The 25,365-nt window shown below is 42.2% G+C and overlaps 1 protein-coding gene across 7 annotated transcripts; it reads left to right on the top strand.

Annotated features, from left to right (window-relative positions):
• Nucleotides 1-20: 20 nt before the first annotated feature.
• RIC8A (RIC8 guanine nucleotide exchange factor A) lies at nucleotides 21-23,684 on the top strand. Of its 7 annotated transcripts, none has more exons than XM_035123069.2 (12): nucleotides 21-373; nucleotides 2,836-3,050; nucleotides 5,532-5,716; nucleotides 8,926-8,973; nucleotides 11,086-11,700; nucleotides 13,435-13,529; nucleotides 14,225-14,375; nucleotides 15,019-15,114; nucleotides 15,475-15,619; nucleotides 16,527-16,671; nucleotides 17,804-17,923; nucleotides 22,413-23,683. In XM_035123069.2, exons 3-12 carry the CDS (start codon nucleotides 5,633-5,635, stop codon nucleotides 22,546-22,548), a joined length of 1,635 nt encoding a protein of 544 aa, XP_034978960.1. In that variant the 5' UTR covers nucleotides 21-373; nucleotides 2,836-3,050; nucleotides 5,532-5,632; the 3' UTR covers nucleotides 22,549-23,683. The 7 variants fall into 7 exon arrangements, with proteins under 7 accessions (XP_034978960.1, XP_034978970.1, XP_034978999.1 ...); XM_060276826.1 differs by lacking the exon at nucleotides 21-373 and adding an exon at nucleotides 3,466-3,605 and having other exon boundaries at nucleotides 1,502-3,050; nucleotides 22,413-23,684; XM_035123079.2 differs by lacking the exon at nucleotides 2,836-3,050 and having other exon boundaries at nucleotides 22,413-23,684.
• Nucleotides 23,685-25,365: the final 1,681 nt, after the last annotated feature.

Genomic DNA, 25,365 nt, shown 5'->3' with positions numbered 1-25,365 from the left:
TTGCGGAGGCTGGGGGGGGGGGGGGCGCGGCGGCGAGGGGCGCAGCGCAATGGGAGCGGAGGCCTTGTCCTCGGCTGCCGCGCAACGCCTGCTCTTCCATCCCTCAGAGCGGCCTCGTCGCCCTTGTTATTCGGGAGCGACTTGGATGGTTCGCGGCCTCGGGCAGCATCGCCATGTCTGGGGCCCGCTCTGGCTTCTAGTGGGCTGCGACAAAGGCTCGTTGGCTGAATTCCTGTCACACAGGTGTTAAAAGGGCAAGAAGTCCTTAGTTTAGAGGAAAAGGTGGCACTCCTTCCTCGCCCTTTTTTCCTGAACAGTGCAGGTCCATAATATTATTTATTCTTCAAAGTGAGCAGGTGCCTTGGAGCGTTTGGTAAGCCAAATGCTAAAGTGTGACATCTTTATGCCGCCACGCTCATACCTTTCAGGTTTTGTGTGTGTGTAATATTACCTTACCTTTAATATTACCTTTACCTTTAATATTAGCTTACAGAAGCTTGTTTGCGTATGTAAACAATTTGTGAGTATGTTAGTTCTTCCGATTCATCTAATTTCTTCATGTGTTTCTCTTCAGGTTAAATGTAAAGGTAAAGGGACCCCTGACCATTAGGTCCAGTCGTGACCGACTTGGGTTGCGGCGCTCATCTCGCATTATTGGCCGAGGGAGCCGGCGTACAGATTCCAGGTCATGTGGCCAGCATGACAAAGCCGCTTCTGGCGAACCAGAGCAGCACACAGAAACGCTTTTTATCTACTTGCACTTTGACATGCTTTTGAACTGCTACCAGTAGGTGGGCCTGGGACCGAGCAATGGGAGCTCACCCTGTGGCAGGGATTCGAACCGCTGACCTTCTGGTCGGCAAGCCCTAGGCTCTGTGGTTTAACCCACAGCGTCACCTGCAGGTTAAATATACTGGACACTTATTTAAGTTCCTTTGAAGGGAATGGGATTCTGGCTGAAAGCCCAAGTACATTTATAAGGGGCAAGTCCAGTCTTGTCCAAAAGCACTTACCAACACACCAGGAGCAAGGATGTTTTTCATATTGAGGGGCCAGATAACTTTGTGTTGTGATGGCTTACAGTGTAATCCCATGCAGAGTTGGTGCACCTAATTATTCATAAAATAACACAGCAGCGGGACATGGGTGGCGCTGTGGGTTAAACCACAGAGCCTAGGGCTTGCCTATCAGAAGGTCAGCGGTTTGAATCCCCATGACAGGGTGAGCTCCTGTTGCTCGCTCCCTGCTCCTGCCAACCTAGCAGTTCGAAAGCACATCAAAGTGCAAGTAGATAAATAGGTACTGCTACAGCGGGAAGGTAAACGGCGTTTCTGTGTGCTGCTCTGGTTCACCAGAAGTGGCTTTTTCATGCTGGCCACATGACCTGGAAGCTATACGCCAGCTCCCTCGGCCAATAACGCGAGATGAGCGTGCAACCCCAGAGTCGGTCACAACTGGACCTAATGGTCAGGGGTCCCTTTACCTTTGACACAGCAGCAAGAGGTGTACTTGCTCTGCGAAAAGGGAAAGACACTCTGCATGTGCTCAAAGACATTTATTTGATAAAATTAGCTGTTGCTTTACTAGAAAAGCATCCTGCAACTATTTTAAATAAAAAACGTTTAGGTAAAGATAACAGTGAAGGACCCCTGGACAGTTAAGTCCAGTTGAATTCAACTATGGGCTGTGGCGCTCATCTCTGCTTTCAGAGGATGCGGTGTTTGTCTGCAGACAGCTTTTCCAGGTCATATGGCAAGCATGACTAAACTGCTTCTGGCACACAGAACACCATGACGAGTGCCAGACATATCTACTCGTGCTGGTGTGCTTTTGAGCTGCTAGGTTGGCAGGAGCTGGGACAAAGGGGAGTTACTCTGAGGCAAATACCTTGTGGAACTGAAGTCCGTGAACTCATTCAAGAAAGTAGTGTAAAATGACATGTTAACTGACTGAAACACGATTGATGGTGTGTGGTTTATATGTTTAAAGATGGTGCTTACAGACCATAGATAGGAACAGAAAATATGGATTACTTTTCCCTTAGCGTAATAATCATAGAGCAAGGCATAGGAGCAAACTCCTAGAGGCCAAGGGGTGTTCGGCCACCCCAATAAAATATTTGAGGGGGCCAGCCCTCAAATGGTGTGCATGCACTGCATCATGTGATTGATTATGGGGTGCGGGCCTTATCTCCCCCCCCCAATATTTTATACAAATTGCCCCCCTGAAGCGAGGGTAGTTAAATATTGGTACAATTGATTTTTATGCTTATACATAGAATGATACATTTAAATGTTTGTCTAGATGTCTAGAATCTAGATCAATATTTGTATAGAACAATGATGTAGCAGTTATTCCTACCTCATTAATCTGTGTCATTATTTATTAAATTTCTACCCCAGCCTTCATCTCAAAGGACTCCAGGGTGACAAACACCAAAATCTTAAAACAATAATAATAAAAGGATATACAAGCTTCTGCAAGTGCCATTACAGAAGATTAAAGTATTATCTATGTAGTTAGTGAAGCATCAAAATAGTACTCTGAAATCACAAGCTGGGTTAAGGGTTTCCATAAGTCTGTTATCTCCAAGAGTACAACAAAATCCAGGTGATTTCTTTTATACCCTTTGGATAGCCAGTCTGTTGGTGCTGGTTTGCCATTTCTGACTGCTGCCTGGGGAGCAAAGCCAAGAGTTGACTGTAGCCTGTCATCTGCTCAGTGCCATGATTTCTCACTTCCCGTATGGTTTTGCATTCACCATTTCCCATCAGCCTAAAGACAGTTACTAAAAGGGGTGGAATTCCCAAGAGACCTGTTCTTTCTCTTCTACAGTCTCTGGATGAGCAGCCCAGCATTGTGGTTCCCCACTGCGCCCTCTGTTTTCTGCTAGCAGGATTTCCAGCAGAAAGACAACAAAGCCGCTGCTGCTCTTGAAAACTGCATTTGGTAGGGTTGGGGGAAGGAGGGAGAGTTGCTGTTTTCAGGAAATGAAGCAGGAAGTCTGATCGAAAACTGCACACACAAAAGGCAGCTTAACTAAAAAGAAGGTAACATTTCCCCCTCACCCTCTGATTAGTTTGGTTTTTAAATTTCTGAATTCAGGTTAGTAGGACTAGCTAGGCATGAATTTATAGTGAATTTTTTTTTTTTTTGCTCTTTTTAAAAAAGGCAAAATTGGATATATAAACAATATTATTTCTAGCCATTTTTGAGTTTGTCATGTAGCTTGCATGTTGGATGACAGGCTGGGATATAGGTTAATGGGATATTTTCCATTTCCCCCAGCTTGTGAATGTTTTCCAGAGGGATGTGGATGGCAGTAGGCTTTGATGGAGTTTGAAAGATTAACATAATCTATGTATATATGGTTTGCCTAAACAGAAACAGGTCTGACTTAGCTTTACATTTTCATCCATATACAAAGGTTTGAATATTCTGTTTGATGCTGATCTTTTCCCCCAGTGTGTGCACTGGAAACGGGTGAAAAATAAACTGATATGGCTGTTTCTAAATTACAAAATTCTTGCATGTGTGTGGACCTGTAGTGGAAGTGCTAACTACAATCATTGTAGCAAGTACTGCCAGATGTTCCCTATTTCAAGGTATATACCTTTCCCTATTTCAAGGTATATATCTTATTAAAAAATGCTTTGCTTTTGTTTCAGATTATCACAACTCTATGTAAGATAAAAGAAGTGATCTGTTTCGCAAGCTAACTCATACAATCAGTTGAGCTATTAGCCTCATTCTTTGATAAACTTTCACTTGTTGACAATGCTTGATGTCAAAAAACTGTTTTGCAATTAAGAGCTAATTTATACAATGATTCTATATTTTACTTTTTAGTTCCCTTAGAAAACAGGTTACACCTTATGGCAAAAGATGGTCTGAATTATTTGCTGTAAACACAAAACTCACTGTAAACCTTCCTAATAGGAGTTGAATAACAGTATGCCAAATCACAATTTGTACTTGAGACAAATGGTCCCAGACAAATCCACCAGGGTGCCTGTGAAATCAGGGAACAATTTTATTGTTAGAGAACTGTCATAAAACTTTTTGTACAGTGTTTAAAAGAGAATACAGGAAAACATACAAGCCCACATTCCCCACAAGATTTCAGGGATTTAGCAACAGAGACCTTGATCCAGCTCCAGTTGCAAGGAACTAGTTGCATGATTGGCCCTGGGTGGGTACAGGGGACATGCATCTACTACGTGTACAGAAAGCTGTTTATTTTCATGCAATTTGTTTCTAATACACTGGTTATGTTTACATCTCAGTCTCCACATATACATACCCCACTGTTCCAGTGCCTGTAGCTCTGAGAGCTGATTAAATTTTGTATAAAAGAGAGCTGAATTCTTATGAGATGAGGCATTTATGGATCCAAGAATGGTGATGCTGTGCCAGAATTGACAATGCCTGCCTGTATCTGGTCATAAATATATAGCATCGTATCTCTTAGTTCTTTATTTGGATGTTCTTCTGTGCCGTACTCTTTGCTGGTTTGCAAAGAATTCATAGCAAGTAGTTAATTATGTCCATGTAAGCTGTAGCTCACAGCAATTTCACACTTTGTGGCAGCTGGGTAGTGTTTTCCTCAGTACACATGTAAAGTGTGAAGGTCAGGCACCTCTAAAAATGAGACGTGACTCTTAGATAGTACAACTCGTGGCATTCTGGGAATGTTATCAGGCTTCTGTAATTCTGGTTTGCACATAACTTGCAACTTGCAGGAAGAGACATATATCATCATGATTAGTGTTTTAGTTATGAAGGCCAGGATGGATTCTATAATGTAAATGGAATGCACTTGATTATAAAGCTGAGCACTCTCAAGATGGGACAGGCATGGACTTCTTGTTGCCTCTCCCAGCTTGTGTGCATGGCCTGCTGATCTCCCTCACCCTGTCACTGTGTGCTGACATCATGTGCTGTGATTAGAAAGACCACTGGAGGGAAACAAACATGGCCACACATTCTTTAAACAGTTGCCATGTTTGTTACTCTCTGGTAATTGAATGCAGATGATACATTTAACCAGGTTCATGTATTTGGATCTGATGGGAGTCAATTTAAAAGGCACTCAGATCTGTGGAAACCTGACAAATGATTTTGCCCCCTTAACCGTGTGTGTGTGTGTTTGCTTGCTTGCTTGCTTGCTTGCTTGCTTGCTTGCTTGCTTGTCTATATTGTGCTATGTACATTTCTTAAATATATCACTGGGATGGTTCTAGGTTTTTCTGTGCTGTAACAGAAACCAGGACAGTTGGAGGAGGGAGGCTATTTCAGGGAGCTGCAGCATCCCTTCTGAGGTAATCCTCAAACTGGGGGAGGGGGAAGCTTTTGTAGGTGCTTTGCTGGGAGGGCATTTTTTAAAAGCTGCAAAGCTCAGTGAGGGAAGAGGATTAGTGTGAGAGAGCGAGTGAGCCGCTGGCTGGTTTTACTAGGATCATCCATCTGCTCTGTGCTTTGGGTGTATTGAAGTGGGCAGTCTCACTTTGCTTTCCTCATCTCCTCCTCAGCTGTGTGATTAGGGCCCTGCGCATCTGTAATTATCCAGCCAGACTGCAAAGCCGCTTGCCACACTTTACAGCACTCCAGGCCACCTCCACACTGTGGAGCAATGGCGCTCCGGACTGTGCTAGAGACTGTCGAAAGTGGGGAGCAAGATACTATTCTCAAGGTGCTGCAGATCTACAACCAGGAGGTGAGTATTCATTGGAAATTGTTTGGCTGATGTCAATCTGAAGGATCAGCTGGAGAATCTGTGCTGGTGCTTTGGTGCCATTCCCCATAAGCTGCCTTCAGTTTCATCTGCCTGCATTGCTTCAACAAAATGTTGTTAACCTCTGCAAGCAAGTATCTTTTTACCTTTGCAAAGAGTAGGTCTTTTGCATATTGATTGTTTGTGACTGCACTCTCCCTTTATTCCTGTATGTAATAGGGAGCTTGTGCTGCTTTGGCCAGAGTCAGACGTGTTGGAAAAATCGATGTTAGTAGTGAAGGACTGATTTTGGAGAGCAGAAGGGAAAGGAGGAGCTTTATGTGGCAAGCAGATGTGTGGTATTAACAAACAGGCAGCCCCAGGAAGAGCTGTATGTGGAATAGAACTACTGTGCGGTGTGCAATTTTATATGATTAAAAAATCTCTTAATGAAGGGATTGCCATAGATATGGCATTTGAAAACTGATGGGGAAGAGAGAGAAAACAATGAACGTGGTGAGAACAAGTAGTCTAAGGCACTAACCATTAGATTTGTTTCAAAATGACACAAGAACAAGATACTTCAATGATAAGCATATCTGAGAACTTGAAATCAAGCTCCTGTGAATGTGTCATTAATTTACAGGCAGTTGCATCAGGAATGCTTTTGGTTTACATATGTATGTGATTCCCCTTGTGGTAGACCTTCAAACTAGGTGGGAAATAAGCAAAGCTGCACATTTTATATGTAGCACAAATGGTATTTCCTGAGAGGAAAAATAAATGAGTTGGCAAACTGCATGTATTTATTTGCATATGAAATTGTCTTACACTGTGTCGGATCATTGGTCTTTAATTCAGCATTTGCTTACTTCATCGCACAACGAGGCCTCGACCGGAGGTCTTTCCATGTCCTGACCTGAGATGCTTTTTAATTAGAGATGCTGGGAAATGAGCCTGGGAACTTTTGCATTAAGAGCATGTGCTCCACTGCTGAGCCTTCCCCTTGTTTTGCTGTGGCAAAGATTCCAGCTGTAGCAATGACAACATGAATAAAGCAGAGGCTGGTAGATAAAATATCAGCTTCATTAGCAGAGAAAAAGGTTCAAACCTTTAGAACTCCATTCAGGATATATGTGTATGTACTGTATGTATGCATTTGTAGACTATTTTGGATAGAGAAAACCAATATTCTACCTGGAAGTTTAGAGAACAAGAGCTTTGTAAACAGAAAGTCCACCTTTTGGTGTTTCTCCATCAGTGTTTGGAAGAGCGACTGCCATTCTCTGAGCACCCAGAAATGCTTCTCAGTATTGAAATAGTTTAATGCTGAGATATTTTAAGAATTCATGAGAGGGAACTCCATAAGAGGAGGCACAGCAGATAAAGCAAAAGTCATGCTTACCAAAACTTATTAATTTCTTAGGCATGGTAACAGAAGAATAAAAAAGCTATAAACCTAACAGTGACATTTGTGCTCCACATCTCAGCTGTCACTGCTAAGCAGCTACCAGTGAATCGAGTGCAACTAGTAGGCTTATTCAACAACTGAGGGAACAATTATGTGAATTTCATTTTTCTTTTTCTTAATGATGTTTGCATAGAAATCAGACAGTATATGAAGCAGCAGCAAAGGCTGTAGAATATTTATTCAACACATGAGTGATCTCTGCTTGATGCTGAGAAGGAATATTTGCCACTTGGGAGAATATGAAACCAAAACCAAGATATTGCTAGGGGTTTTTGAATGATAGTGTGGAAAACCCATGAGATCCTTGAAAACTTATCAGGAATCCTACAATCAGAAGATCAAGAATGGTGAGCAAACTTTCCTGAAGAATGACTTGCCCACCATTGCTGATCTTCCATTGCAATGTTAAGCTGAAGGGATGCATTAATGTGTTCTAGAGTGTGCTTTTAATTCCCACAGGGGAATGATGAGATCCAGTAGGCCTTCTTAGAGCGCTGCATGAATGGACTGCCCATCTTAGGACAGAATTAGAGAAAATTGCCTCTTCCTTCTCCCATGTTGCAGACTCATAAGAAATTTTACTCAAATAGAAATTGGCTACAATAATATATTGAAACTTCTTGTTCCAAAGTCAAGAGAAACTAATTAGATTGTCATTTTCTCGTGAAGACATCAGAATGGAGAACCTTTTTTTTGTTGTTGTTCAAATGATTCTGTTGAGCACATCAATGGCTTCAAAGGGCTTTCCAGATGCAAGTACTTTAAGGACTGCAACCCAAAGTTGCTTTGTTCTGCATCTTGTATTACTTCAGAATTGCATCCTATGTATCTTTTGATGTTTTCTTCAGCATGGCCTTCTATGAAACTAGAATTGTTCAGAGCTGCACAGTTTCCTTATATCATAGCTTTCATATGCTGCTCAGTATGAATTCATCAGTTTAAGCATGTTTCTTGCTTAACTTCTCACTGCTTTATAGTGTTCACTGGACTTGCATGCTTTAGGACTAGGTGTTCAAAAGAAATCAGTTGGTTATCACTTGCTTTAAAATTATTTTTGTGCTTTTAGAGTAAGTTGTAGTTTCCTAGTACATATCTAATCTAATCTAACCCATGCGTTTGAAACGCATCTGGGGACTTGTAGGAGGGCTTTGAGGAGTTTGGACTGAACTCTCTCAAGGGGAATGAAGGAAAAAGATGGTGGGCCCACGAACGATCCATAAAGGAGCTGGGCCAACGTTTTGGCCTTGTACAGTTTTAGGGCCGCGGGGACATAAGAGCCCCCCTTGGTTCTGAAGAATTTAAGAATGCAGTTTGCGGATCTTTCCCCAGCACTCCCATTAGAATTTATATGGATTTTGTTGGCTCCCGAAGCCTGGACTGCCATTCCCAAATACTTATAGTTCAACACTTGTTGTAATTTGTGGCCTTGGAGTTCCCAATTTCTGATCGTTGGTTTTCCCCCAAAGGTAAGAATCTTTGTCTTCTGGTAATTTATTGTGAGGCGTTCTGTTTCACAGTAGACTGCCAGTTCTCTTAGAGCTCTTCTTAGCCCTATGGGGGATCTGGAGAGAACTACTGCATCATCGGCGTATAGCAAAACCGAGATATGCCGGTTTGCTATCTTCGGAGGGTGGAATTCTAGGTTACTAAGAGTGTTCACCAGGTTATTTAGATAAAAATTAAATGGTAAAGGGGCCAAACGGCACCTAGTACATATCTATTTTCTCTGTTTCATTCTCAGAAATCACAGTGTTTCACCTTTGAAGATGAGGAACAGGAAGAAAGGAGGGTAAGTACTTATTTTCTTAATTTGCTTACTCCATCAGGACCACTGAAGCTGTCAGATGGTGACTTGCCATAGACATTGAAAGCACTGAATTCCTCCTACATGCATGGAAGCTTTTCCTTCTGAACAAAAGTGACTAGTTCAAAAGCATGCTTCATGTATGTTATGGTCCCTAAGATAGATGAAATCATGCTGGTAGCAGCTAGGGGGTGGCTGATGGTGCTGCCCCATAAAACCACATGCTGGGTAAGAAGCAGAGTACAGTTTGATAGGAAGGCACCTGTTGCATTCAGGTCCCATTTCATTTGTTACACCCCCCCCCCCTCAGTCTTGGAGCCATTAGATGAGTAGTAAATAATCTACTTGACTAGTGTTTGTGTGATGTGCTTATACAGAAATGCCTTTCTATGAGGAGGCACAGTCACAATAAATAATGGGAGCTCAGTTCCCTCATGAAGTATCCTTGATGAGGCAGCAGTACTAAGCCAATTACATCAAACCAGAAGTCCTGTAAAGCTGTAGTGTTTGTGATCCTTCTATATCAATATTTCTGTTGATATAGGTCTAAAAGGTCTACTGTATTTAAAATAATATAGTTAACTTTTATTTAACTGTTAAAATAACATGAACAATTACTAATGATAAGTATAATCAATCTTATTAATACTATTATGATAGTTAACTATTTGATTATTAAATATTTATTTAACTCTTTTTGTACCGTTGCTGTTTTTCACTGGCAGTTTTATTGACATGTTTTTTACCTGCTTGCTTTATAGGTAGTATTTTATGTGTATGGGATTGTTTTATGTTGTATTTTTATCTTGTTTTTGGGCAACTTGGGCATCATTATGTGGAAAGGCATGATATAAATTTATTAAATAGGGTCACACATTGGCAGGCACATTTTCAGTAGGTGCACCGGCCAGTATAATTTTATCTGTTCAAGGAAGCTTCCTTGAGTTTTACGGCATAGCCAAATTGCAGAAAGAAAAGGGGAATCATCCAAGATGTGACTGCGTGCAGTGACTATGCAGATACTGTATCTTTATTGCATTCACCTTTGGGGCAGAAAGCTACTGTAACTTGTTCTCTTCTCCCACCCCACCCCCAGTTGTTTTCAGTTTCTCTTCTTTGGATTTGAACTCTGACAGTAATAAGCCACCAGTCTTTGAGGAGAACAGCAGTTCTTTGGATAAACAATCCTGTTCACTAGCATCAGTTAAAAAGGCCTTTAAACAAGAGCCCCACGCACACTGTTTGCTGATAATGCTCCAAAAATAGATACCTCTGTACCTTTACTGAATTTGGATTAAATTGACACATAGTCTGCTGCAGAATAAAAGGATACAAAGAGAAGACCGGGGGGGGGGGGGAAACCTATGAAACTACAAATGTGCCTATTTTTAAATACTGTATCTGTTTTCACTGAAGCTCCACCATGGCACTCCTCCACTCCCTTTTGCATCATTTTGCTGCTTTATTGTGGCCTACAGAAAGCAAATAACTCCATATCACTAAAACCAATGAGGGTGTGTGTATAGAAAGTGGAATCCTCTTAAGGATCAGTGTTGAAACCTGCTTTTTAAAAAATTGCTCATTAATGATCTAGGGTTAGAATTTGGCCGACAACGCCAGAGGTTTTGAGAGGAGTCCCAAAGGCATATCTGCAAATTGTTGCAGGGAACTTGTCATTAAAATTGCAAATGCAGTTGCTGCTGCTGCTGCTGTTTTTTATTATTAAATTTTTAACCTGCCCAATATAAGCAAATGTAGAGCGGTGCACATTTGGGCAAAAAAGCCTCATTTATTCTAACTATATTTATTTATTTAAAAATTATAAACTGTTCTACATTTAAATAAGTGGTACAGTATATTAACATACAGTATGTCACAGATGTACTAATGGGGTCCAAACTGGCAGTGAGTGATCAAGATGGATATGGGCCGAGGCACTGGATGGGTTGTGCAGGTTTGAGGTACAACATAGCTCATTGAACATGTGCAATCCACTAGCGCAGACATAATTTTCTTTCTTCACAAAGACGTTTATTGCTTCACTACTAGTTTTCTTCTCCCCCCACCCACCCTCCCCCCACCTCTGTAATGCTTCAGAAACTGGCTGCGCTTCTGATCAAGTTTCTGGAGAGGGTACTGCAGCCATCCTGCCAGGTAACCTGTTTGGAAAGCATACGGATCCTGTCCCGAGACAAAAGCTGCCTTGGCCCTTTCACAACCATGGAAGGCCTGAAGACGCTGGCCAGGCACGCAGGGATTGATTACGCAGAAGAGCAGATTCTGGAGGTTCCAGACCTCGAAGTGATCCTGGAGGCGCTCAAGTGTCTCTGCAACATTGTCTTTAGCAGCCCCCGGGCTCAGGAGCTGACCTCCGAAGCCCGGTTCGTAGTGGGCCTCACAGACCGCATCAAACTCTACAATGAGAGAAATCTCCCGCACGATATAAAGTTCTTTGACTTGCGCCTTCTCTTCTTGCTGACGGCATTGAGGGTGGACATCCGGCAGCAGCTTGCGCAGGAACTCCGGGGTATCGGTCTGATGACTGATACCTTGGAACTCACCCTGGGAGTCAAATGGCTAGACCCGCACGAAGTAGCTGCTGAGGGGAACCCTTCTGCTCCTTTACCTCGGCAGGAGGTGGAGCGTGCCATGGAGATCCTGAAAGTGCTCTTCAATATCACATTTGACACTGGCAAGAAGGAGGTAGATGAGGTAAGACACTCAGAGGGAGCTTTTGGTAGCTCAAATTTGTGATGTATTTCTGTTTTTATATACTGTACCTGTTTCTTTCATCCATGATTCTTGTGCTTATAGACACTATTTAAGAAAGGAAGGGGGCAAGTTGCCTGACTTAGTTCACCCCACCCCCCTGCATTTCTGACTTGTTCTGTGGGAGGCCTACATATTTGGTCAATTCTGCTCATGCCCACTGGCTGACTTGTTATAAACAGGCCTATTTATCAACATACAAAAGCACAAATTCCTGCACTCTCAAAGCCAATAAAAAAGAAATGCTAAATGAATGAAAACATTCATTTCTAAAATTATGTTGTGTTTGCTTCCATGGTCCTGTTCTAAAACGTGGTAAAATCAGATATCTTACAATCTGGTGGAATCTATTTTTTCAGCAATGCATTGTAACTCAAGAAAGAAAGCCTAGCTTCGTGGGTGTTGAGGTGTAAGCAGCAGTGTTGGCAAGGTACTGCCCAGAGTCTGTTTACTAACTAAATGGGGATGATAACCTAGTAGATCAAGCTATTTAAAAAATCCAGAGTCTCTTTCACTTTCTGGATTAGTAATGAACTGTGAGCTCACGGAGACCTGTGAAGGATATTGTCAGGGAAGGTTCTAGCAGTGAACATTCCCTGACTACCGAACTGGAGAGATGGCCTGCCCTTTCAAGTTTGCGCCTGAATTGAGACATTCCAGGGCATGTAAACGTAAAGGGAGGAGATTCGGAGTCCCACGGTTGTTATGCTGGGGGAGGAGCAGGCAAGGGGCACTGGGGGAATCTGCGTCAGACTGAGCAGACATGTGTTCTTGAAACTGTAATTGCACTGTATATATCAGGCACAAATAAAAGTCTTAAAGACAGAATGGCTGTGGAACTCGTCTCTCAACAGTAGCCAGAAACGATCCGTGACAGATATAATTTCTGGGTGTATATTTTATACTATTTATTTATTTATTTCATCAAATTTATATACTGCTTGATTGTAGAAAACCTCAACAAAATTATTTTAGTTTTCTGTATGCTGCTCTGATATTTTATGATGTGAGTTTATAAACCTTTAAAAATATAAATAAATGAAACATGAAACGGCAGAAGAGAGGGTAAAGTGTGGCAGAAGAAATTTAGATACCTCTGTAGGAAAACAATATTTGCATCTGGAGTTCTGCATTAAGAAAATATTCCAGATTCGGCAACCAGACAATCCAAATTCCATTACTGGATTTTTAATTTGCAATTTGCAATTTGCCTTGTTTGTGTATGAATTAATCTAATTTAAACATATTCTTGCTGCCTAATTTAATTGTTGTTTTGCATAATTTTACATTGTGGGGAAAGAGAAGGAAGAATGCAGCTTAGACAAAATTGTGGGAGTATAATCAAGACACCCAGAGAGAAGGATAAGGGGTCAAGGGAAGAAAGAAATGCTGAATGAAGGAGTCTCATACTACTTCATTCAACCCTACTTTGGTTACGGTGCCCACATTTCACCACAAAATGGTGCCAGGAACTGTATGTTAAGGGCTGTATTCTGAGCAGGGTAATTCAGCTACATACATTTTTAGTTTCCTTGGGCACAGTTTTTCTTTGGACTAGATTTCCATTCCATTTTGAGAACTTACTGTAAAGCGTAGCTTTTTGCAACCAACAGACTGTGCACGAGAGAGATGTGTTCCTGTCTCATAATCAGGCTTTTCATTGTGTTTTGGGGCCAGGAAGATGCTGCTCTGTACCGACGCCTGGGTGCCCTCCTCCGTCACTGCCTGATGATTTCAGCAGATGGTGAAGATCGGACAGAAGAATTTCACAGGTGATTATCCTGGTGAAAAACTTGGATTGGCTGGGAAAACAAAAAAACATTATCATGATTGCCATACAGCTTGGGTATTCAAGAATCTGGGGGTCAGGTTTATTTGACACAGTTATTGGTGGTACCTAAGAACTTTCGTTGCTGATAATGATTGATATAGTGCTACCTGCACTGGCGTACAAAGGGGGGGCAGGGGAGTGCGCTGCACTGGGTACCATTTGGGGAAAGAGTGCCATCGCGGCCGCCCCCCAGGACGCGCAACCGTGGGACGCATGCTATGCCCCCGCAGGCGACATGCCACGCCCCTGCCTGTTCTCTGCTCCAGGGGCTGCAGCATGTTGCTCCCCCACTGGTTATCTGTTGTTGTTGTTGACAATGATGATATAGTACATGGCACTTTATAAGGAATTAGTTTGACATAATCTAAAAATGGACATCAGAAAACAGCAAAGGAAGGGGAGGGAAAATTGGGGCAGTACATGGGAGAAGTAAATGCTGTTGTTAAATGTTCTCAGGAGTGTTTATAGTCTTGTCACGATGCCAAGGAAAGGATAGTTTTGGGTCTTGTTCCCGTGGTGCTTGAAACTAGAAATTCACTAGATCTTTGTCAGGTTTTAAACAACAAAACAAAATGGCTTCTTGTTGATGTGGCAGGCTACTTACTTTGCATATTTTGTCTTGCATTGTATGTTCAGCCACACAGTCAACCTTCTGGGCAATCTGCCTCTCAAGTGTCTGGATGTCCTGCTGGCCCCCAAGGTGCATCCGGGCTCTCTTGAATATATGGGAGTCAACATGGATGCTGTCAATGTTCTGCTGGATTTCCTTGACCGACGTCTTGACAGGGTGGGTGAAAAGTTCCTCATTGCCTCACACCCACATTTACTTCAGATACTTTTCATGCAGCCAATGAAATACGCTGTAATATTTCTTAGAGAGTAAGGGGGGAACTACAGAGTGTTAGTTTTCGGTGGGTACCCTGAATTTCTTATAACATAAAGTTTCATCTGAAAAAAGGGATTTATTTGTGGTGGGGAAGAGTCTTTATGTTGGGGCAGAACCGATATATCTGTGATGCAATTGGTCAGTTGGTAAGTGTTTCTATTTATTTACTTGATTGGGGAGGAGAGCTGCAACCCCCCCCCCCCGGCTATGCCTATGATCTACTCTGATGATTTTCTATGATGTTGCCTGCAGCTGAGCTACCATTTACCTCAGGCATCCCCAAACTTCGGCCCTCCAGATGTTTTGGAATACAATTCCCATCTTCCCCGACCACTGGTCCTGTTAGCTAGGGATCATGGGAGTTGTAGGCCAAAACATCTGGAGGGCCACAGTTTGGGGATGCCAGATTTACCTGCTCTGTTTCAGAGAAAGGAAACTAGTGTTTTTCGATCTGTACTCTGATGTATTTTTCCCCTACATGGGAAACATAACATGGCTGTGATGATTATTATTATTATTACCTTTTTTGTGGGCTCTTCTATAGGGTCACAAGCTTAAGGAGAGCCTGACCCCTGTGCTGAACTTGCTGACTGAGAGTGCTCGAGCCCATCGGCAGACTAGGAAATTCCTTAAAGCTAAGGTACTGTATTTAAATGATGTAGGATCCTAAGCAGTAATGCTTCCATTGATCCAGCAAAAATGTAAGGCAAGCCCCACCCGTGCCATCATTCTGGAGATATATACTGCAGAAATACTGAAATTGTCTCCCAAGATTGTGTGTGATCCTATTGTTTTGAAAAATGCTTTGAAGTTGTGCACTCCGTTGCTATATGAGTGTGAGTGGGCACGCGTCTGCCTAATTTAAAAGTGGCAAAAGTCACCATGATGGTTTCTGCAAAGAAGTATTGGCACTTTTGGAGCAATACTTACAGGCCTTATGGAAAACCAACATAATAGGAAGGCCTTTTAAAATAACTCTTCCCTTTCCATGGGATTGCAGGTACTCCCTCCACTGCGGGATGTGAAAAATAGACCGGAGGTGGGGAACTTGTTGAGAAATAAGCTTGTGCGCCTCATGACTCACATTGACACTGATGTCAAGCATTGTGCTGCGGAATTCCTCTTTGTTCTCTGCAAGGAGAGTGGTGTGTGCCTTTCCATATTCTATTTCACCTAGTGAAGGTTGTCTTGTAACATTGTATGTCTGACATTGTATGTTATAATGTCTTGTAACATTGACTGTCTGAAAAAGCAATTGAGTGAATAGACTGATCCATCCAACTTCGTAACTGCTGAAAGATTCATATCACTGGGGTAGACAGACAGAATATGTTTTAATGGTGGCTTGGCTGCTAAGAGTTGAGGCAATTCACTTATGAGTCATAAGGCAAAATTACATATTGCCTGGATAAGGATGGAATGAAACAGAACCAAATAATTCACCTAAACATTCACTGACTAGAGATACGCTTAGGAAAGAAAAATATTTGTTGTAAAAAGGGAGGGAATTCCAAACTTAAGCTTTGATAGCTGCACACTTACATATTCTCTCTCAAGTTCTATCAAAAGGCCTCACTTCACAATTAAATCACTCTTTTTGCTGAATGTTAGGACAATGGCAAAAGTTTTCCATATTTTTTTCTTTGCAAAGTGACTGTTTCCTTCCAAATACATGCACCAGCCCATAGATGCCTACAACCAGTCCCATATGAGATTTCACACATTTCTTCTAGTGTGGATATTATATTTGCTTGAGGTAAAAGTAATGCAAATAGCTTTCACAGTCAAAGAAGCTGGGTTCCCTGCTGCTACAGGGGTAAGGGGATTCCCTGGGCCTGTACAGCAGGTTGGAGAGTGAGAAGCAAAAGAGGTGAGGTGAAGCGGCTCTGAATGTGACTTACAGACTTGAGAGGCTTGCAAGAAATCATTTCCTTGAAAGGTGGTCCGATAGCAAGATTCGGTTTTATGATCATTTGAATTCAGCAGTCTTTTACATATTGTTTCTGTAGCAGCAGAAGAATGTGACCCTTTTGCCTTTATTTTCCTCAACAGTGTCACGGTTTGTGAAGTACACGGGATATGGGAATGCTGCGGGGCTCCTGGCAGCCCGAGGCCTCATGACAGGAGGTCGGACAGAAGGAGAATATTCTGAGGATGAAGACACTGATACAGAGGAATACAAGGAGGCAAAACCCAAGTATGGACCCCCTTGTATGCATTGCTTCCTTAAGTATTGCATTTTCTTTTACTTTTGGCACAAGTCCTTGTTAACTTTTCCTCACTCAACCCATTACTCATTTTTTTTCTTTCCAACTTACTCATTAGCATGATGTTCATTTCCCTGTGTTCAATACTGTGGTTATCTGCTTCCATGCCTAATGGCCTTATTCACTGCCTGCCATGTCTTCACAGATGCATGTCTAGACCAACAGCTTTCCCCTATAATCTGCTGCAGAGAATCACAAACCTTTGTTTTGAACTCCATTTATAGGTAGCTGTATGTACAAAAGCTTCTATGTCATGAAAGAGGTTCTGACTCCTCCCCACTCCCATGTATCTAGGTAGCTTTCTCTCTTCTTATCCCTTGTCCCATCCCTCCCATCCCCTTCATTAGCAGAAAATTCTCCCTTCTATTCCAAATACATACAGAATTTCCACCATTCACGATTAAATCCATCTTGAGGATTTATTTGGCTAACTGTTTTATTAGTACGAACTTCACAATCCCATGTCAATGTTCTTTCCTTCTGCTACCCCTTCCCATTTTCCCCTGCTCATCAGTTATATTGTGATGCATGGGAATGCATTTGCACATAAAGAAAATTTATTAAAGTAGAGACTATTGCAATTCAGAGGAGGGAGAAGTGAACATGACTGGGAAAGGTGTGAAGATTAGAACCTGGACAATGAGAGGGATAAGATTGAACTGAACTGAGTCAAGAGTGCTATTCTGGACACTTTGGGGACAGAGACACAAAAGCACCTTGTATTCTCATGTTAAAGGTGTGTGTCCATGATAGGCATGTGAATTATAGCACTAAATTGCTGGGCTGCTAACCTCTTCCCCTGCTTCCATTATAACTAGTCCAAATAGGGATCAAAACTGGCATGCATGTCAGTAGGTGGATTGCCACTTGCCCTGGTAAGAATCCTGTGCCATTTTCAATTTTTTAGTAGTATTTTAGGTAGCATATAGTGTTGAAGAATGGTTGCTACATCTCTGGTACAGTCAACAGTCATTATGCCAGTGGTCAATATATCTGCCTGCTTTTAAATGAACATGTTTCTGCCTTCTTTCTGTGTGTTGTTGTTTTGACTGACTCGTACAGCATTAACCCTATAACGGGACGTGTGGAGGAGAAGCTTCCCAACCCAATGGAGGGGATGACGGATGAGCAGAAAGAGGTTGAAGCAATGAAACTGGTGAACATGTTTGACAAGCTCTCAAGGTACCATGAGATAGATTTATCTGGAAGTGGGTCAGCAGTTTGAAGAGGAGGCTAAAAGAGGTCAGCCAGTTAAAATTGAAGGTTCTGAAATTCCAAGCTCTTTGTGGCTTCAAACAAATAATTTCTGAATTGTTGAATTACATTTGACCTCTTTTATCCTCCAGATCAGTGGTTCCCAACAGGTGGTCCGGGGACCCCCAGGGGTCTGCGAGCTATGCTAGAGGGGTCCGCAAGATGCTATTAGAATGAATAATATATTAAATATATTTCGTAAAACAGATTTTTTGTTTTGGCCGCTTCCTGCATGAGCAGAGTCTAGCGCAGAGTCTGTTTTGCAAAGAGGCAGCGCGCGCATTCTACTAACGCTCACCTCCCCAAAATGCTTTGCGCGCGTCGGCTTCATTTGTGCGCTACTGTGCAGGTACCCTGTCTTCTCCATTCCCCTCCCTCCTCCCTGGCGTGCGCTGCCTCTTTGCAAAACAGTAGTGTTTGTAAACAAAGCGTTGTTTTTCGCGGAAGCTACAGTTCGCATAGTTAAAAATGGACCGTTGGTTAAAAAGTGGTTCGTTAAAACGACAAAGGCCTACAGATGAAGAGGAAGATAATGCATTTGATGTTCAAGCAAGTAAGTCAGTGACTCTCGAACCGATCTTGTCAGTGTCCATTGAACCTAAATCGTCGGCGTCCCTTGAACCTAACCCTTCCAAGATCAGTGTTAAGCTTACTGGAAAAATTAATTAGGAATTAGATTTAGGATTAGGAATTAATGGGGGTCCTTGTCACAATAGCGGCTTGATGAGGGGTCCTCGAGAAAATTTTGTTGGGAACCCCTGCTCCAGATCATTGAATTGTCTTAGATTGTGAGCTCCTAGGGAAGAGGACTATTAGCATCAAGAAAGGCCGTTAAAAAGAGCCATGAGCCTGTTAGGTAGCACAGGAGATCAGTATGATTTTGTCCAATAAGCCATTATGTGTTAACAGTCACTGAATGGGAATGAAGTAGAACCATTTGTCTGAAAGAATCAAAAGAGTGAAGTACTGCCCTGTCATCAGTGGTGGCTGATGGGGTAGCATTGCTCTCTTGGCTTCCCAATGCTATGCATCACTGTGAGTTACAAAGAGGTGGAGGGGGGCATGGCAGCAGGGAGCTCAGCACAGTGTGGGTGCCAATCCATGCACTGTGTCAAGCTCCCTGTTGCCTTTGCCTCCTCTCTCATGGTAACCAACAGCTACACTGGATTTCCATCATTTGGTGACAGTAGGGCTTTACTCATTGGCTTCAAATGTGGTTGCTGGAATGAAATAGTGTGCATCTCATTTAAAAAAACCAACCATTTAGACTGTTTTGTAACTGCTAGTGGACTAGGAGAATTATATTGAGCTTAGTGGCAAGCAACAGGAAGGCAATGGCAGGTGACCACACCAAAAGGGTGCTGGTATTCTGGCCTTTTGACTAATGGAACTATAGAGTAGCAGGGCGTGGAAAATGTTGACCATGTATCATTAAGTTTCTTCCTCAACAATGAGGATTGGAAATATTTGTTTTAATATCAAAGCAGAAATTTTCTAGAATTCTGAGGGGGAAGTGGAACGCAAAACCAGTGCTGTAGGTGGCAGTTCATCTGTGCTGGAAAATGAACCCCTTGGATAAACTGGGTGTGATGACTGGGAATAATGGAAATCTGCACCCTGGGGAATTGCACACTACTTACCTACAGTATACATTTGAATGTCATCTCCACAAAGTTAATTCTGCAGGCTATGTAGTGATAACTCTGGCTAGCTGCTAGTAGGAAGTACTATGGCAAAGGCAGATGGCAGCTAATGCCACCCATTCTCCTTCCCAGCAGGCATTCACTCTACAGTAGTTGTTCATACATCATTTAAGAGTAGTGCAGGCAGGAGTCCAGGATCTACCTAAGGAGTTCAAATGACATCTTGCTGAGCAGCAGTCAGTCTATTTATGCAGATGCCCCATGTTTCCTGTGTGCATTAGACAGACAGAAATGCTAGTCTGAGCATTTCATTAATGGTATTTCAACTACAATGTTACTTTCTTTTGCTGCTGACGTGGCCTAATCAGAAGGACCCCTGAGGCATTTTCCAACTAGATTAGCGGAGAAAAATTTAGGAGCAATCACTTCCTGGGTTTCCAGTGTAATTTTAGCATTGTTACAAACTTGCATTTGGACCTTACTTCTCTGAAAATCACACCCTTATACTTTGCCAGGATGTCATGAAGATTCAGAAAGGCTGGTAATTAGCATTTGGTGCATGGCTAATGTGCCCTTTAACTAGCGATGAAGCCAAAAATAGTGCTCCAGTGCACCGTAAAATGAAGAAAAAGTCTTCATTCAATAGGGTAGGAGTATAGCATCTAGATCAAGGTAAGTAATAGTACCACTGTATTCCGCTCTGGTCAGACCTCACTTGGAATACTGTGTCCAGTTCTGGGCACCTCAGTTCAAGAAGGATACTGGCAAGCTGGAACGTGTCCAGAAGAGGGCAACCAAAATGGTCAAAGGCCTGGAAACAATGCCTTATGAGGAATGGCTTAGGGAGCTGGGTATGTTTAGCCTGGAGAAGAGAAGGTTAAGGGGTGATATAGTAGCCATGTTCAAATATAAAAAAGGATGTCATATAGAAGAGGGAGAAAGGTTGTTTTCTGCTGCTCCAGAGAAGTGGAAACGGAGCAATAGATTCAAGCTACAAGAAAGAAGATTCCACCTAAACATCAGGAAGAACTTCCTGACAGTAAGAGCTGTTGGAAGGTGGAATTTGCTGCCAAGGAGTATGGTGGAGTCTCCTTTGGAGGTCTTTAAGCGGAGGCTTGACGGCCATCTGTCAGGAATGCTTTGATGGTGTTTCCTGCTTGGCAGGGGGTTGGACTGGATGGCCCTTGTGGTCTCTTCCAAATCTGATTCTATGATTCATTAGCAAGCTAGCCTCCACATTTCCCACTGAGTTTCAAACAAAAAATGTTTTTCCTTTCAGTGGAAATGGCTCATCATATGAATTGATTTCAGTCAGAATGTAGGCAGTTCTGTTCAGGTTTCTGAGCATCAAAAACTGCTTTCTGGCCAAATATGGAGAGTACATCCTCTCTACCCAAGAAATCTAAACAACACTCTTAGATTGAAAGGTAAAGGGACCCCTAACTGTTTGGTCCAGTTGCGAACGATTAAGGGGTTGAGGCGTTTATCTCGCTTTACTGGCCGAGGGAGCTGGCGTACAGCTTCCAGGCCATGTGACCAGCATGACTAAGCTGCTTCTGGCGAACCAGAGCAGCACACGGAAATGCCGTTTACCTTCCCGCTGGAGCGGTACCTATTTATCTACTTGCACTTTGACGTACTTTCAAACTGCTAAGTTGGCCGGAGCAGGGACCGAGCAATGGGAGCTCCCGTTGCAGGGATTCAAACTGCCGACCTTCTGATCAGCAAGCCCTAGGCTCTGTGGTTTAGACCACAGTGCCACCTGCGCCACTCTTAGATTTGACACACTGATTATACAGTATTTCATTTACATTTACATTTACATGGTGTCAGCTGCCCTGAGCCCGGTTTTTGACTGGGGAGGGCGGGGTATAAATAAAAATTTATTATTATTATTATTACCGTATTATTTATTATTATTATTACATTTGATTAAATGGGATTAAGAAATCTACCTTCTGATTGGATTCATTTGTTGTTGCTTAATAGTTTCTCCTGAAGAATATTTATGACTGAAAAATGTTCTTCATATTTGGAATCCACTGACCAAGTTCCCTTGATGGACTAAAAGGGCCCTAGGAGATAGAAAAGCAGTGGAAAAGTCATTCCACTTAATCCTTAAAGGTAGCTCAGTGACGGAGCACATGCTTTGCCAATGGAACCAGATTCAGTTCCTACAATCTCCAATCTTAGGTGCCTGAGCTGGAAAAGAAATCTCCCTAACAACCTGATGATCTGTAGACTATTAGGTTACTGTAGATCAGGCATCCCCAAACTCGGCCCTCCAGCTGTTTTGGGACTACAATTCCCATCATCCCTGACCACTGGTCCTGTTAGCTAGGGATGATGGGAGTTGTAGTCCAAAACATCTGGAGGGCCGAACTTTGGGGATGCCTGCTGTAGATTGTCATACAAAACCAGTAGTAATTGAATATCAGCCTAAAGCACTTCAAGAAATGTTAATAGTGCAACATCTGTACTTGAGCAAATAGCATTTGTCCATGGTGTGAGTATTTATATTCTGGGTGTGAGCAAAGCAGTGCCAGTACATATACCAGATGCCAAACTGAGGGAGGGTTGGGGCTGTTTTTACTGGTGGTGGTATGTATGGCTATTTTATACTATTTCTGCTAGGATCAACAAATGAATTACATTTCTCAAAGTGGGCATACTGTTGGTCTGTCCTTAATGTAGGCTTCCCCTTGGTGGTTTCTCTAAGAATGTTATCATGAGGAGCCCCCCTCTGACTGTGCTATTTCTCCTTTCCATTGCAGACAACGAGTCATCCAACCAATGGGAGTCAATCCAGATGGCAATTTAACCTCTCTCAATGTAACCTCCTTGGAGGATGCTGTCCATCAGATATCTGAGGAGAGATTATCATCTGACTCTGACTTGGAATTGGACTGAATTTTTTTCTCCTGTTCCTCAAAAACCTATGGACCCTCTATTCTCCCTCTGTAACAGGTGCTGTATCAGGAGACCAGTCCCAAGAAAGGACTTCCCATGGGATGGATCTCCACTGCCCAGAGTGGTATAACATCTGTTTCTTCTCTAGCTCTATAACACCTCCTACCTTAGAGCTCTCTTTACAGCTTAGCTCTTTTGATCTATTTTCCCTCTGTGTCCACAAGATTATTACACTCGGATTCCAATGATTTTTGAGCAGAAATTTTATGGAGGGAAGGGCAATCTCTTATTATATCAAGGAGGTTTAGTAGCACTTAAGGGTGCTGTGAGTGCACTGCACAGTTACTTGTATGGGACTAAAATGTGGTACACACAGGTGATACATGTTTGTGTGTGCGCGCGTGTGCACATTGATACTTGTGCAAAGCACATAATGCAGCAACCATACAGCGTAGTGGTGTTTAAAACACACGGATACTCTTGACAAATGTAAATGTCTATTTGCACACACGACTGGGACATATTATAGAAATGTGTGAACAATGAGAAGCCTGGAATTTTTTTACATGTGAAATGCAAGAAAGCATACTCCTGGAGGCATATAAGTGCAATGTATGTGGCAATCAGTTACATTTTAGGCAGTTCCTTTAAGACACATTGCATGTGTATGGAAACATGCAGGTAAGGAAATAAGCATTGTTAAAATAGATGTATATGTGGGGTATGTGTCCATTATCTGAGATAATGTGCAAAACTCAGACATCCTTTGCTCACAGCAACATTAATGTTGGTGTTTGCTGATAATCTGGGGCCAGGAGGCCTCTAATCCCCCCTATAACCTTGACACCATGTTCCTCTTTCTACCATGTTTAGTTTCTGGATTAATCTCACTCTGTGCTCTTCAGACAAAAGGCAATGACCAATTGCTTAACCGCACTCTAAATAATCTGCTTCAGTTGCCCTGTATCCATAACACTGCATTCACCCTGCTATGTACCTTCATCCTGATCATAGGCTTTTCTGTTTAAAAAAGCAGCCCCCATCTCCTACTTTGTTTCCAACTTTGCCAACAATTTCTGAACTTAGCACAAATATAAAGATTTTCACTAGAATAAATGAAGCCTTCAGATAACAATGTGTGTGCATCTGCTGATTATTTGGGTGATTGTATCGGAGCAATTAGAAATTACATTTCTTGGCAATATAACTGCAGCCAAACTGGGAGGAGTCCAGTTATAGCAGTGTTGTACTCAAGCACAATGCCATGTGGGTGAGCGGTGAAACTTCCTGTGCTTTCAACAAACTAAACCTCACTGAGGCCATTGGTGTATATCAGTCAATCTGTAGTGATCAGATATGTGGAGTATCCTGTCCATTGCATAGGACTGGATGATCTTCCAGCTACTGATTCTAGCTGTACTGTTTGAAAACGTTGGAAACTTTGGGTTATCTCCACAAACTAACATCGAGTATAATTATGACTCTTCTGCATACCCCATCCTTCTAATATATAGTTAAAAGGTTATTAATCACTTATGTTTCAACACAATGAAACTAATTGAAGGTGTGTACATCAGACCAAAGGTCTGCCTAGTATCCTGCTTGCCAGAGTGATCATCAGGCACTTACAGGAAGCCCACAACCAAGCCTTCCCCTGTTGTTCATGTAGCTATCATGCCTAATGGCCATTGATATTCCTTTTGTCTTCCATGTCATTAAAATAAAATTGTTCAGGGTCATTAAAACAAAAATTATGAATAACTCCAAAATGACTCTCCAAACTGAATGAAAGGGCAAAAGCAATTCAGTGGAAACAAGTGTAAAATGATGTATATCCAGACGAAAAAATCAAATTAACTTCATATGTATGCTCATGGGTTTTAAACGGACACTGACCAGGAACACCTTGGGGTTGGAGTGCATGGCTCCATGGAAGATGCTGCTCCACTGTGCTGCAGCTGTGAAAAAGGCAAATTCCATGCTAGGGAGCATTAGGAAAGGAGCTGAAAATAAAACTGCTGTTAGACAAAACTTGGGTGCAACAACATTTGAAATACTGTGTACTGGTTGCCTCACCTCAAAAACAATATTGTAGAGTTGGAAAAGGTTTAGAAAAAGGCAACCAATATGATGGAGGAACTCCCCTGTAAGGAAATATTCCAGCGTTTTTAGTTTGGAGAAAAGGCAAGTAAGGGCTGACAGTATATAGCAAACGCAAACGCGCACACACTTAAGCAGGGCTGGTGATTCAAATGTCTCATTTGAATGGCTTATCCTAAATTCAAGAGCTTTCCAATCCAATATTTGAATCACACATTCAAATAAACAAATCTGTTAGCACATTCAAATTATCAGAAGCTCTTTGCAAAAACTACCTTGCTGAAAATAGAGCTTGGGGGTGGGGGATCCAGCCTCTGAGGTAGATTGTAATTGGAGAGAAATAAGTAGAGCTCTTCAAATTGGGGACGCAAACTAATGACAATTCCTAAAAGCAGAGGGGCCAGGTAATCCTTGGCTTACATGGTTATCACATGGCACAACCACAAAGTTAATATTAAGCGACACACACTTGACACGTACAAAGTGGTGTTTGCATATTCATGGTGATTTGAAGTTCATAAAGTAGCAGTACTAGATTTAATAGGTTTCACAATTTCAATGTTAATTCAGGGTAACACTACAAATAACACTGTTCTAACCACCCAGAGCTTCCTTTCATCTGTCAAGAATTACATAATGAAAGAAGAAACCCAGAAGTCCAGCATCTCTTTTAAACAGATAAAAAGCCTGTCATTCATAGATGCTGAATAACACCCA

The sequence above is a fragment of the Zootoca vivipara genome, chromosome 1 (genome assembly GCF_963506605.1).
Source record: "Zootoca vivipara chromosome 1, rZooViv1.1, whole genome shotgun sequence".
Classification (NCBI taxonomy): domain Eukaryota; kingdom Metazoa; phylum Chordata; class Lepidosauria; order Squamata; family Lacertidae; genus Zootoca; species Zootoca vivipara.
Note: the sequence above shows the minus strand (reverse complement) of the source record. Positions and strands in the feature narration are given on the sequence as shown.